This window comes from Chlorocebus sabaeus, chromosome 1 (assembly GCF_047675955.1).
Source record: "Chlorocebus sabaeus isolate Y175 chromosome 1, mChlSab1.0.hap1, whole genome shotgun sequence".
In the NCBI taxonomy this organism is placed as follows: Eukaryota; Metazoa; Chordata; class Mammalia; order Primates; family Cercopithecidae; genus Chlorocebus; species Chlorocebus sabaeus.
The window spans coordinates 99,286,141-99,300,891 of record NC_132904.1 but is presented as its reverse complement, the minus strand read 5'-3'; the positions used below and the strand labels follow the sequence as shown (position 1 = coordinate 99,300,891).

Sequence of the window (14,751 nt, the reverse complement as noted above, 5' to 3'; positions counted from 1 at the left end):
TGGCAAGTGTTCTTTGGTCTCTGCCCCACCCTCCCTCTGATGCCTGTGAGAAGGAGAGGATTTCATTTTCGTGAGAACTTCTTCCTATTCCTCTTACCCTCTTGAAATTACGTTACTCCACTTAGATGAGGAAGTTGTGGTTAAATTATTAGAGAGGATACAATTTATTTCAAAACAATCCAAGATATATTGAAGTATTGTTTATGAGTAAGATATCAGTCTTGGCGCAGCAACGAAACAGGAATCCATAAGGGGAGGAAAGTCTTGAAAAGCAAACCTGATACAGTGGAAAAGGTGGGAGACACCATAAGGTGCTGGAGTGTTAAAACAGAGGCCAGGGTTTCTCCACTGTATGTTTCCGATAAATGCTTCCAAGGAAGGAGAGTGGGGCATGAGTGGAGGAGCTACAGAGATAGACCAACTTTTCTCACCAAGAATGCTACAGATAGCACTGGTAGTACCCAAGACAACTTAATGTGGAACGTAAGTACATGAATATACATCTTTCATTACAGAGCCATGTAGTTATTTTAATGGGCAGGAGATGCTAAATAAGATCTTTTGAATGGAGGAATGCATAAATATATGAATGAAGGCATACATGAAAGAATAAATAAATGCTGCCTAGCATCAAGGAGCAAAGATATACTCATATCAGGGGAAACAAGTATGATTAAAAATAAGACCCCAGAGTCATGCTCAGTCTCTTTCCAACATTTTCATCATCTGGTACATTTGGACAGGTTTCAGAGAAGGATCCTATTTGTCCCATGATGATGATGGGCAAGGCCTACAGAGGGTGGGGAGTTATACTCCACCTGTGGATGAGGGGTCTTCTCAGGTAAGGCTCTTAAATCCTAGGCCTGAGTAAATTTTTTCAAATTTTATTTTAGACAGGGTCTCTCTCTGTTGCCTAGACTGGAGTGCAGTGGCACAATCACAGTTTACTGCAGCCTCAACCTCCCAGGCCCAAGTGATCCTCCCACCTCAGCCTCTTCAGTGGCTGAGACTCCAGGTGCATGCCTCTATGCTTGGCCAACTTTAAAAAATGTTTGTTTGTTTCTTTGTTTGTTTTTTATAGTGGTGGGGTTTCACCATGTTGCCCAGGCTGATCTTGAACTCCTGGGCTCAAGCGATTCCCCTGCCTCGGCCTCCCGAAATTCTGGGATTATAGGCTTGAGCCACCATGTCTAGCTCTGAGTAAAGATTAAGGGAAGCCGTGGTGCTATCACAATAGGGTACCAGGCAGCTTAACAAAGGGAGAAGGGAACCTCAGAGAACCCCAAAGAGCCACCATAAAGTGAGTGCTGGAGGAGCTGAACTTCAGTCAGCACAGGTGATGAACAGCCATAAGGTGCGCAGTGTTAGTAATTCCACCCTCTGCCCTGGGAGCAAGGTGTGTGGGGAAACCTGTAGCACTTTATGACCATCAGAAATAAGTCTTTTTTAAAAAGGTCATGGAGTACTCTTTGACCTGTGTATATAACAAGAGCCTTTCTCAAATCAGATAGAAATGAATTGGAGGAAACCACTGTTTACATGGCAGAGTGTGTCTCCTTCACACACGTCTTGTTTGAAGTTAATCATGACATTGCAACACCAGGTGATTCTAAGTAAGCTGCTAGGAGTCACCATTTCTAATGATTGCTTAATCTATTCATAGTTAATCAAGAGGATGTTGTAAAACATGAGTCACATAGCCTCTGTCTTTCTAGAAAGGCAAGGACTCTATATATACAGAGGGAGCTTCCTAGCTGGGATATTGAAGCAACAGGAAGCTGAGAAGTCATCACTTACCTTGGGCTGAGAAAGAAGACAAGGGCCAGTATGCACAGCTTTCCTCCACTGCTGCTGCTGTTGTTCTGGGGTGTGGTGTCTCACGGCTTCCCAGCGACTCTAGAAACACAAGAGCAAGATGTGGACTTAGTCCAGGTAAATGCTGCATTGCATCTGACAGTAATGCAAATCTTTAGTTTGTATTTTTCTGCAGTAATATAATAGAGTTTTTTAAGGATGGATTTCCTATAAAGAGATTTTTTTTTTTTGCTAGAAACAGCACCCTCCCCCAAAACGTATCTAGCCATGCATAGGCTCTCCTTTTCCAGTTGGAGGTGAGAGTGAACTAAAGGAACAGCATCCAAACCTCTCTCCACAAATTGTAGACTTGTAACAGTATGCAAATCTTGCTCTATAAAAATTACTCTACTATGAAGTTCTTACTTCACAGTAATTAATAGTAGGAACATTTCTACTCTGAAATTTCATTTCTCACCAAAAATAAGGATAAAAGCAACTGCGAAATCTAAACACAAGCTTTAAAAGCAGTTCTCTGTTCTGGCTAAAACTTAATGCCATCAATTTTTAGAATAATGAGAAAGATTTTCCATGCTGTGTTTCGATAATTTTCTTTTGTCAGAAATACCTGGAAAAATACTACAACCTGAAGAATGATGGGAGACAAGTTGAAAAGCAGAGAAACAGTGGCCCAGTGGTTGAAAAATTGAAGCAAATGCAGGAATTCTTTGGGCTGAAAGTGACTGGGAAACCAGATGCTGAAACCCTGAAGGTGATGAAGCAGCCTAGATGTGGAGTGCCTGATGTGGCTCAGTTTGTCCTCACGGAGGGGAACCCTCGCTGGGAGCAAACACATCTGACCTACAGGTAGGCAGATGGAGAGCCAGAGTGAGAGAGCTATTTCCCACGATAGTGGTAAGAAGTCATGTCCAATGTGTCTCTATCTTGTTTCATTCTAAGGATTGAAAATTACACGCCAGATTTGCCAAGAGCAGCTGTGGACCAGGCCATTGAGAATGCCTTTCAACTCTGGAGTAATGTCACACCTCTGACATTCACCAAGGTCTCTGAGGGTCAAGCAGACATAATGATATCTTTTGTCAGGGGAGGTAAGTTCTTCTTGTAGAATCTTAACCTCACCTTGCCCTTAAATCTCGTAGCTGTGCAGCTGGAATTGCTTGTTTAAGAGGAATGTTGATTTTATGGGCTCAAAGAGGGAAACTGCATCACATTTGATGGAAGTCTTTTGGCCTCTTAACAAAGCTAATGCTTGCCCTGCTGGCTTAGCTTACATAAGAACCACAAGGAAACTTCACTGAATTCTGTTTCTTTCAGATCATCGGGACAATTCTCCCTTTGATGGCCCTGGAGGAAATCTTGCTCATGCTTTTCAACCAGGCCCAGGTATTGGGGGGGATGCTCATTTTGATGAAGATGAAAGGTGGACCAACAATTTCAGAGGTAAGTCAATCAAATTTGCCTCTCTCAATTCTCCCCCCTCCCTTTCATGTTTCATTGTAATATTGGTTGATTTAGTTGAAAGAATCATTCGTAGAAGTATATATTTTTCTATTACCACTCAGAAAATCAGTGATATATTTAGAAAAGTGAAAGATCTTTTCTGCCAGCTAACAACATCTTAGCAGTGACAACTAGGCCACTCTAAAATTTTTATTAAGAAAATGTTGAAAACTTTGATGTTTTACTTGTGGGCATCAACATTAAATCTTTTTAATTAGAAGAAAACAGCAAAATTTAACAGTGGTCATAAACTTACATGAAAATTAAAGAAAATGAAGGCTTTTTGTATTTTCCAAAATTTCCAGCAGTCAACATTTATCAGTTTTGTAAATAAGAAATATATTAAATGTTAGGCTGGGTGCAGTGGCTCATGCCTATAATCCCAGTGATTTGGGAGGCTGAGGCAGGAAGGTCACAAGGTCAGGAGTTCGAGACCAGTCTGACCAACATGGTAAAACCCCGTCTCTACTAAAAACATAAAAATTCGACAGGCATGGTGGCACATGCCTGTCATCTCAGCTATTCAGGAGGCTAAGGCAGGAGAATCACTTGAACTCAGGAGGCGGAGGTTGCAGTGAGCCAAGACTGTACCACTGCACTCTAGCCTGGGTGACAGAGCAAGAATCCATCTCAAAAAAAAAAAAGAAAAGAAAAGAAAAAGAAAAATATTTAAAGTTAATAGAACTTTATTGTTTCTCTGCAAAATAATACGTGTCATTTAATCATTGATAATATTGACTAATCCGTGGTGGGCTTTCAGTCAGCTGAATTTGTCTTTTAATTGTATCAGTGTAATCATAGAGTTTAGATTTGTAACCTGTCTCTTCATTGTTAATAAATGCATGCCTTCTGCCTTCGGAAAAAAGATATACATACATATATTTCAAAAAGTCACTGATAAAATAGGAGCATTCTTCCTTGTAGTTGTAAATTATTTATTAGTTAAATGTCTCAAAACTGAATACATTTCAAATAATTACAAATGGATGTATTGGCCTTTTTAGAGTACAATTTATATCGTGTTGCGGCTCATGAACTCGGCCATTCTCTTGGACTCTCTCATTCTACTGATATCGGAGCTTTGATGTACCCCAGCTACACCTTCAGTGGTGATGTTCAGTTAGCTCAGGATGACATTGATGGCATCCAAGCCATATATGGTGAGTATGGAGAAAAGCATTACCGACAAGGACCTGGTGGTCTTTATACCTATTTCAAATAAAATAGTCATTAGCGATATCCTTGAAGAAGCTGTCTTCATTGTTTATGTAGTTTTCTAACACTAGGCAAAACTAACTGCAGGTATTTTGTTTTCATTAGGAGGTTCCCAAAATCCTGTCCAGCCCACCGGCCCACAAACCCCAAAAGTGTGTGACAGTAAGCTAACCTTTGATGCTATAACTACGATTCGGGGAGAAGTGATGTTCTTTAAAGACAGGTGAGATGTCAGCTCTTCTTTGTGATCTGCATTTGTAATAATAACAACATTCACTACTATGGTTAACGATTATGCTTCACATGTTACTTATTTCACACTGATTTACATCTATAATTATATGGTAGCAACTGCATGCATTTGTACAACATAATGTACTTGTAACAACTTTGTTTTTCTACATGTATTAGGTTATCTGATCCTCAGAAAATAGAGTTGATTTAGAAAATCAGTATGTATGGTCTTGTTTTACAGATCAGCAAAGTAAGTCAGAGAGAAGGAAAGAGATTTTTTGGGGACATAGAGCTCATTGGTAGCAGAGCAGTTATTGGTCTTCTGTCCCCTACTTCAGGTCTCTTTTCATTATGCGACTCTTTATGATGATAAGTATCATAAGACTTTCTTAGGAGAAAGTGGTCCTTTCCACAGCAACGTCTCGCTGATAAGGGTTGCATAGCCATCCTTTAATTATCTCCCGTGCCAGCCTGGAAAAATGGCCCTCCCAAAGCCTATTTTCTTGAAGGGTCTCTGTTGCCCCCTGGAGGCCCAGAGGAGAAGAGATGGGACAGAGCCAATGCTGGGAAAGTCTCCAAGAACTGATGTAATCCCTCCTGGGACAGATAGGGGTAACGTGGTGCTTCCCTCTTCAGAGAAGAATCCCAGTACTTCCTCTGCAGCATGTGGACTCAAAAAGGTTGGGGTCATCTCACATGCAAGGAGGAGGCCTGCTGTCGGTACCATAGTGATTCCTAAAGGATCAGGCAAAATAACACACTCTTTTGGTGTATTATTGCACACTGCATTTGGTGAATGATGTAGTCCACAGAAAGATCAACACATAGAAATTCAGGGTGGTCTGAAAGGCTGGTTCTCTGCAGCCTTTCAAGTGCTGTGGCACTGTTTTACTACTCTGTAGTTGCATCTCTCCTAGAATTCCGGGCACTGGCTCATAATTCTTTCTGCCCACTCTTGAGTTTTTAAGTGTAAAAGATAAGGCTGGAGGTAAACTATACAGGGTGTGGTTCAATGCTGGGACAAGTTAAGAAAACAGATGGTTTTAAAGGAAACCTCTCAGTACAGCAGGACACACCTATCAAACCAAATAGTACTAGGTGGAATGGGACCAATTTGAGAATTTGCCAGAATTGAAAGGACACAGAGATCATTTAAATGTCGCCACTTCGGGGAGACATGAAATGCTAGAGATAGAGATAGTAACTGATTTGCCTAAGGCATCACAGCCAGGCAGAGGCAGGATGGGACCTAGAAGTCAGGTTTCTGACAGCCAAAGCCATAGGCTTCCCTGTGGCCTGGAATCTGGAGCTCTTCTGTGTCAGCCCACATGACGGTCCATGCTGTGCTGTTACCCTAGTCCCTATAAACTCAATAATCCACTTTGTGTAAGTACTACTAACCAAGGGACAACAAAGGGAGTGGCTGCCAGACCTCAGTTTAAAAATCAACCTTAGCCTCTTACCAGCTGGGTGGCCTTACATACCTCCCTTAGTCTCCCTGACCTCAATTTCTCATCCTCAAATACTCTCTTGTAGTGTCCTTGTGATAAGGTCTGATGTAAGGACTGGGCCTGGTGTGTTGTAAGTAATCACTAAATACAGGATATTAGAGTCATGGTCCAGCTGGTAATGTGCACAGCCGATCCCTAATGGCTCACCAAAGCTGACTGTTAAATTTTGATGTAAGGACTGGGCCTGGTGTGTTGTAAGTAATCACTAAATACAGGATATTAGAGTCATGGTCCAGCTGGTAATGTGCACAGCCGATCCCTAATGGCTCACCAAAGCTGACTGTTAAATTTTGAAGAATTTTGCATGTTAACTGTGAACCATAGCCATTATTAAAAATTAAATTATAGGCCAGGTGCAGTGGCTCACACTTGTAATCGCAGCACTTTGGGAGGCCGAGGTGGGGGAATCATTTGAGGTCAGGAGTTCAAGACCAGCCTGGCCAACACGGTGAAACCCTGTCTCTACTAAAAGTACAAAAATTAGCTGGGCGTGTTGGCCTGCACCTGTAATCCCAGCTACTCAGGAAGCTGAGGCAGGAGAATCCTTGAACCTGGGAGGCAGAGGTTGCAGTGAGCCAAGATTATACCACCGCACTCCAGCCTGGGCAACAGAGTGAGACTCTGTCTCAAAAAAGTAAATAAATAAAAAATAAATAGATAAAACTTAAATTATATAAACAAAATTAAATTACATTAAAAGGTAATAAAAATAATTAAAACTCATCTCTTTGTCATAATTTTACTGCATTTTTCTACTTGTTTATGTTCTTAAAGTTACTTGTGCCTATTTTATTTGTATGCTGTACAACGGTGCTCCACTGAGACTCGTGAAATTCATCGTAATGGGAGTATTTCAACCTAGTGAAATCAGCAAATGCTATAAACCAACCCTCCTTTGGGGAGCTGAATGTTAAACATTTACCAGCACACCTCTAGTGCCAGCAACAAGAAGGAGTTGGAGCTGGATATCTGCCAGAGATTACCAGAAATTAGATGGAAACTTTTCTTTCTTTTTTTCTAATCAGATTCTACATGCGCACAAATCCCTTCTACCAGGAAGTTGAGCTCAATTTCATCTCTGTTTTCTGGCCACAACTGCCAAAAGGGCTTCAAGCTGCTTACGAATTTGCTGACAGAGATGAAGTCCGGTTTTTCAAAGGTAATCCTTCTAATTATTTTTCACTGTTTTAATAAATCAATTTTTTATTCCCTTTGGGGCTGAGATATAAGGGTACTAGCTACATTCTCTCCAGGGACTTTTGAAAATCTCAGTCTCACCAACCAAATCAGTGGAAGTCCATCAACTTAACTAAACAGTGCATAGTGCATTTTGGAGTCATTTTAAACAAAAGGCAAATGACTAGAGAAAGAATGTTCTGGCCTTTTTAGTGAATCTAGATTTACAAAAATGTTTTCTGCATGAACTACGTATTTAAAACCCCCTTCATATTCCTGGGAATACTCAAAGTAAAAATCAAGACTTGGGCCAATCCTACAGAGGATGGAATAGAAAGATTTTGTTTGTATGATTTCCTAGACTCTATTTCAGTACAAACTACCCTCTTGAAAAGGGGAGAGGCTCTCAGTAGGCAGTTAAGATAGGGGATGCCACAGGCCTGCTGTAAGAGTGTGGTCCTCAGACCAGCAGCATTGGCATCACCTGACAATCTGTTACAAATTCAGAATCTCAGGTCCTGCTTCAGATCTTCTTTGATAGAATCTGAATTTTAACAAATTTCGTGGGCAATTCATATGCACATCAAATTATGAGAAGTTCTGAATACTGTGAATTGATTGGGAGAAACTTCTTCGATTCTGTCAGAATGAAACACAATCCAATGATCAGCTCCTGGACTTTGAAGACACTGTGTCATGCACAAGTATTTTTACAAACATGTGTTTAGCATAGTACAATGAGTAAGACATTTGACTCAGCCATACACTCAAGGCAAAGAATTAAATGCAGGTCAGGTGGGCCAAATGCTTTGAAACAGAATTTCTAGCCTTTAAATTATGAAATTAAAGGGATGTTAGAGACAGAAAGTTTCACATTCCTCTTTCATGAGGAGTAAATAGAACGTGTGTACAATAAGAGAAATCTTGGCTTTAGTATATGAGACCAGCTTTATGTGATGAGGGGCTTACTGAGTATAAACACGGAAACTGGACACAGCATTAATTCAAGTATTTGGAACTGTCTTCTAGCCAAATGCAGTGATTTGAATCCAGGATTGCAAATCCTTATAGGTTGTGAGTCACTACAGCACTCTTCTCTTTATTATACAAATTGTTTGAACTTCCACAGTCCATGAGCAAACCTGGAGAAATGAAGTTTCTATCACCAAGGTGGCATAATTAACTCTTTAGTCATTTGAACATCTGACTTTTGAAAGAAGCCCCCAATCCCATAAATGAGTCATTCTCAAAGCTTGCTGCAGATTAGAATCAACTAAGAAGCTTCAAAAGATAGACACATTTAATTGGTCTGGGATAGGGTCCTGGCATCAGTATTTTCAAAAATCTCCCTAGATGATTCTAATCTGCAGCCAGGGCACTGCACTAGCATGTGAAACTAAGAACTTACCTAGAAATTAACTTACTGCCTAGTGAAGTCTTAGGCAAGTGTTTTCATCACTGTTTCTTGATTGGCAGGGAATAAGTACTGGGCTGTTCAGGGGCAGAATGTGCTACCCGGATACCCCAAGGACATCTATAGCTCCTTTGGTTTCCCTAGAACTGTGAAGCATATCGATGCTGCTCTTTCTGAGGAAAACACTGGAAAAACCTACTTCTTTGTTGCTAATAAATACTGGAGGTAAGTTTAAGTGCAGAGAATGTTAGGGCCTCAGTTCTTTCTACATAAAAAGTTCTAGAACACCCCATTTCAAAGTGAGTCTCAAACTGCCTTGGCCAGCATCCTTTTCTGCAAATGGCTGGTGCCAATCTATCATCTATTTAGTCTGTTGACCAGTAGTCATCACACAATGCCTGTACTGGGAATCCAGAGAATGTAGGGGGATGAATTTTAAAAGGATGTAGAATTGAGGGCATTCATCTTAACAGAGCTGCTTTGGCCAAAAGTTACTTATCTTCCATAGTATGTTACCTCAATAGGACATAGCATAGAACCTACTGGAGAATTCGATGTTGGATTTCAGAGGGGCCTTAAAGGCCTTTTAGTTCACCCAATATTCCACCTTACCCCATCTACTCCCCATTTCACAAATGATCTATAAAATGAAATATTCTGGTTAAATTCCTCATGGTATATTTTCTGTAATGATTTTGAGAGTGTACATGTTTAGCAAAAGGTCTGACACTCTTAACTTTTTTCTGACCAGGTATGATGAATATAAACGATCTATGGACCCAGGTTATCCCAAAATGATAGCACATGACTTTCCTGGAATTGGCAACAAAGTTGATGCTGTTTTCATGAAAGACGGTAAGCAAATATGCATGTATTTCCTCCATTTCATTGCCATAGCAATAGCATCATTATTGTTAGTTGGAACAACAAATGCCAAAAAGATCTGCACTCACAAATGAATTGGTTTCTCAAGAATTGAAGTTAAACCTAGAAACTACTTGTATAATTTAGTAAGTCTCTTTTGTTTTGTTTCTAGGATTTTTCTATTTCTTCCATGGAACAAGGCAATACAAATTTGATCCTAAAACGAAGAGAATTTTGACTCTCCAGAAAGCTAATAGCTGGTTCAACTGCAGAAAAAATTGAACCCTACTAATTTGAATGGAAAATACATTATGTGAGTCCAAAGGAGGTGTTTTCCTGAAGAACTGTCTATTTTTTCACTCATTTTTAACCTCTAGAATCACTGATACACAGAATATAATCTTATTTATACATCATTTTGCATATTTTTTTACAATTTAGAATGTAGCCCTTTTTGTACTGATATAATTTAGTTCCACAAATGGTGGGTACGAAAAGTCAAGTTCGTGGCTTATGGATTCATATAGGCCAGAGTTGCAAAGATCTTTTCCAGAGTATACAACTCTGACCTTGATCCCAGAGAGCAGCTTCAGTGACAAACATATCTTTTCAAGACAGGAAGAGACAGGAGACATGAGTCTTCACTGGAGGAAAAGCAGCTCAAGAACACATGTGCGGTCACTAGTGTCACGCTGGATAGGCAAGGGATAACTCTTCTTACACAAAATAAAGAGTTTTATGTTTGAAATAAAGTCAACCTTGTTTCTACTGTTTTGTATACTTTCTATGATATTTATTAGTTATTTTCTGATGACACAGTCACACTTACAGAGACTGCTTTTCAAATTTGAAATGGGAAGTAGACAATATAAAAAAAATTCATGTGGGAAATTAGGATATACAAAAATCTCAAATATTCTCTATTCACATGGAATTTATACTACATAAACTGGGGTGAGGGAGGGGAATCCGTTTCCCTTGCCCCATGTATGGATTCCAAAAGCGGTTTTAGATAAAATCAGTGACATTATGGTAGAGCATTCTAGGTGTATGTCATTTTCTCTCTTCTGAACATATGGGAGGGTTCCATTTTCCCACAGTCCAACTCCTTGCAGAGTTGGGTGGTGGGCAGTGGGGCATCTGACTACTTCTAACCAGTGGGTTGAGTGAAGAAGTGAAAAATATCATTTTCAGACTGGAACATTTAATTGCTGGTGGAAATTTCTCTAGTAGTCTATTCCTTCTGTCCTTCTGTGGTGGTTGTAGAAGTACATCATGAGAGAGTTGCCACAAGACAGAACAAGCTGAATTGCTGGAGATAACTGCTTTAAATAGTTACACAAACTTCAGTAGACTTTGCTTAAGTAGGAAATCAAATTTTAGGCTGGCCATGGTGGTTCACACCTATAATCCTAGCATTTTAGGTGGCTGAGACAGGAGGATTGCTTGAGCCTAGGAGTTTGAGCCCAGCCTGGGCAACATAGTAAGGCTCCACCTCTACAAAAGAAATTTTGAAAATAGCTGGGTATAGTGGTACACACCTGTAGTCCCAGCTACTCAGAGGGCTGAGATGGGAGGATCACCTGAGCCCAGGAGTTGGAGGCTGCAGTGAGTCATAATCCCAGCACTTTATTAGTCCGTTCTCACGTTGCTATACAGAATTACCACAGACTGAGTAATTTATAAAGAAAATAAGTTTAATTGGCTCATGGTTTCACACGCTGTACAGGGAGCATGGCTGGGGAGGCCTCAGGAAACATAATCATGACAGAAGGTGAAAGAGAAGCCGGCATGTCCTACATGGCTGGAGCAAGAGGAAGACAGAGAGCAGGGGGAAGTGCTACACACTTTCAAACAACCAGATCTTGTGAGAACTCACTATCACAAGAACAGCAAAGGGGATATCCACTCCCATGATTCAATTACCTCCCACCAGGTCCCTCCTCCAACACTGAGGAATTACCATTCCGCACAAGATTTGCATAGGGACACAGAGACAAACCATATCACCACTGCACTCCAGTCTGGTCTACAGAGTGAGATTCTGTCTCTAAATATATATACAACTTTTATTTGCTAATATCATCTACTACAGAGTGAGAGTCTGTCTCTAAACATATATACAACTTTTATTTGCTAATATAATATTATAATGTTATATTAATAATATTATTTGCTAAGTATAATATAAAATATAAGATTTTATATTTGGAAGTGATTGTCAAGATAATCACTAGTTTATGATGACTAATTTGGGAGGAAAGTTTATGTAGACAGGAGTCTTGCAAGTAGCTTTACATAGGCAGAAGCAAGCTCTACAAAGGTAGAAGTAGTACCTCCTTCTTGCCAGAGGAGCAGAATCTACGCTTGCATGGAGAATTGATAAGGACCTCATTTGAGACAAAAACCTCACAAGATAATGCTTGCCCTCCTCCCAAATTGCTCTTCCCTCTGCTCATTATTTTCAGCAAATGACTAAGATCAGGTCTCAGCATAGCTCAGATCCTAGTAATGGTAGGAAATAGGTTACTAACCAAAAGACTTATTGGACCTGGGCATTAAGTATCATCAAAAATCAAAGAAACACATATGGGAGTAAATCTGAAAGGCATTGGATTAAGTTGGGGGATATAAGGCTGGAGAGGGAAGTATTTATTGACATAAATACACACATTCTTGACTTGGGATACAATTTTCTAGAAAGGAAACCAGGAGCTTGTCTAATACTCTGCTGACATGGATTCTCAAATCTTGGACACAATGATGTCCTATGGTATATGTGGTGGAGATGCCAGAATTTCTGTGGCATGATTTTGAGGAAGAAGGCAGAAGGCACAGAGAGATTTGAACCTTAAAATGAATCTAATACATGAGAGTAAAGAACCCACCAGCGTACTCTGTTGCCTGGGAAGGCCCAGAAGGCACGCCTTTCATTGGCTTTCATTGAAGCCATAAGGACCACACTAGTGAGGGTACACACTGGTGTCTGAGAGATATCTGGTGGTAGCTGTTCTCTGTGGGGTGGGTTAAGAGTATGAGGTGTTTCTGGGGAATTGGCCTCTCTAGTATTATTAAAGATGATGGGATAGCAGAATGGAAAAAGTGCATACATACAGATGTATACGTATATACATGTACATACATACACATCCATATCCGTATACATATGTATGTATATATGCATACATAAATATCTCCATTTATATACATACATATACTATATATACATATGTATATATGAATCATACTTGTCATATCATATGTATGTACAAATAATACAAAACATGCCTAATATGTATAGGTATCATATGTATACACAAATCATACAAAACATACATATATGTATGTGTATATGTGTGTGTATATATATATGTATGTGTATATATGGAGAGAGAAATCCTCCTTCAGGGGGACCTAGTCTCTCTCTCAAACACACACACACACACACACACACACATATCTTAGTAACTGTGATGCCACTGTATACCAAGGATCACATATATCTTTTAAATTATCCTCATAAAGGGACATAAGGCCATCCACCAGGGTAACTGTGCACTGGGGAAGAAGAGTACTCAGATTTTGCAAGGACAGTTGGATACCAGATCTGAACTGACCTGGTATCACAGGTCCCAAAATGGTATAATGGCCTTCCAGTTTAGAAAGGAGGCATATGAGGGAAAGTGATAAATAGAGTTCTGACTCAAGGTCATCTCACAGTGGGCCCAATGGGCCCACAGACCATCTTGTGGTTGTTCCCTGACGTCTGGAATAAGATCTTTATGGTAGGAAGCACCAACTAGAAGCCCCTGAAACTGCTCCTCCTGAACTCTGGCCAAAATAGTAAACCAAAAGCAGCAAAAAGCCAATGTCACATCCTGGGAGGATTGCACAGACTGGTTACACCATCAGAGATTTAAAAGCAACAAGGAGGGTAATCCTCTCACAACCTCATTCAATTAATCATTGGAGCCCTTGCATACACCAAATACATCATGATGGTGGACTTACCTAGTGGGTAACTACCTGGCAGATGATTTACCTAGAGGGTAATTACCATTACAGCTACTATTTCAGACAGTATTTATTTACTAGAGCAAATTAACACAGCCTCAGAAACATGATACAGAGTGATTCAAGAGGAGTGTTTAGAGATTTCCCCTATTGTCTTTGAGCCCAGAAATGCACTAGAAAGTAGGGGTTTGGCTTGTTTGGGTTTTGTTTGGCTCTAGCCTTCCAGTTTGAATCCTTTTGGAGAATTTAACCCCAAACACCACTCTAAGGGGAAGTTGTAGCTTTTTTCCAGACGTATCCCATGTGTCTTAAGGAGGAAGTGTTCTGGCCAATGAATTGCAGTGCAAAGCTGCAAGATCTGCTCTGCCACTCAACTCTGTGTGATCTTGACCATTCTGAATCTTCATTTCCTTTCTGTGGTAAAGGGAATATAATACTAACTTCCAGTTTTGTCGTAAAGATAGAAGAGGTTAGATCACCTAGCACAGTGCCTGCCATGTTGAAAATACTCAACAAATGGTAATTTCCCTTTTCCTTTGCATATTCCCCTAAAGCCAGAAATGTGCTTCAGTGCTTCTTTCCTCCCCAACGAGGCTCTTCCCACCAGAAAAGTCCACTGCACCAAGGAATCAACATAACACATTGTTAACTGTATTTCCTACACATTGGAAATACAGTAACCACATTCATATAGCATTAATGTATGTGTTTAGGTATTGTTAAAATAATAATGGCCATTATAGGACACAACATAAAATTATGTTTTCTAATCTTCACAACACTGAAGTCATGAATCTGAGGTCTGTCTAACTCCTACTTTGATACTTTGCCTCCTTCGATTGATAGTATTTTCTATAGCAAGCATAAGTGACCTGCAATATTTGGCTAAACTATCAGAATAGAGAAAAAATGAACAAAAATCGAACAATAAACTGTGTTCCCATTGTGAAGCAGTCAAATTGGAACTAAAAGCGTGGGCAAGAGGTGAACTTTTCACTTGTTATGAGT

The 14,751-nt window shown here is 40.0% G+C and overlaps 1 protein-coding gene across 1 annotated transcript; it reads left to right on the top strand.

Moving 5' to 3' along the window:
* The first annotated feature begins 1,749 nt into the window (after nt 1-1,749).
* On the top strand, nt 1,750-10,486 carry MMP1 (matrix metallopeptidase 1). Its single transcript, XM_008020656.3, has 10 exons — nt 1,750-1,932; nt 2,417-2,661; nt 2,755-2,903; nt 3,130-3,255; nt 4,320-4,475; nt 4,636-4,753; nt 7,301-7,434; nt 8,928-9,090; nt 9,617-9,720; nt 9,902-10,486. Exons 1-10 carry the CDS (start codon nt 1,828-1,830, stop codon nt 10,009-10,011), a joined length of 1,410 nt encoding a protein of 469 aa, XP_008018847.1. The 5' UTR covers nt 1,750-1,827; the 3' UTR covers nt 10,012-10,486.
* The last annotated feature ends 4,265 nt before the right edge of the window (nt 10,487-14,751 follow it).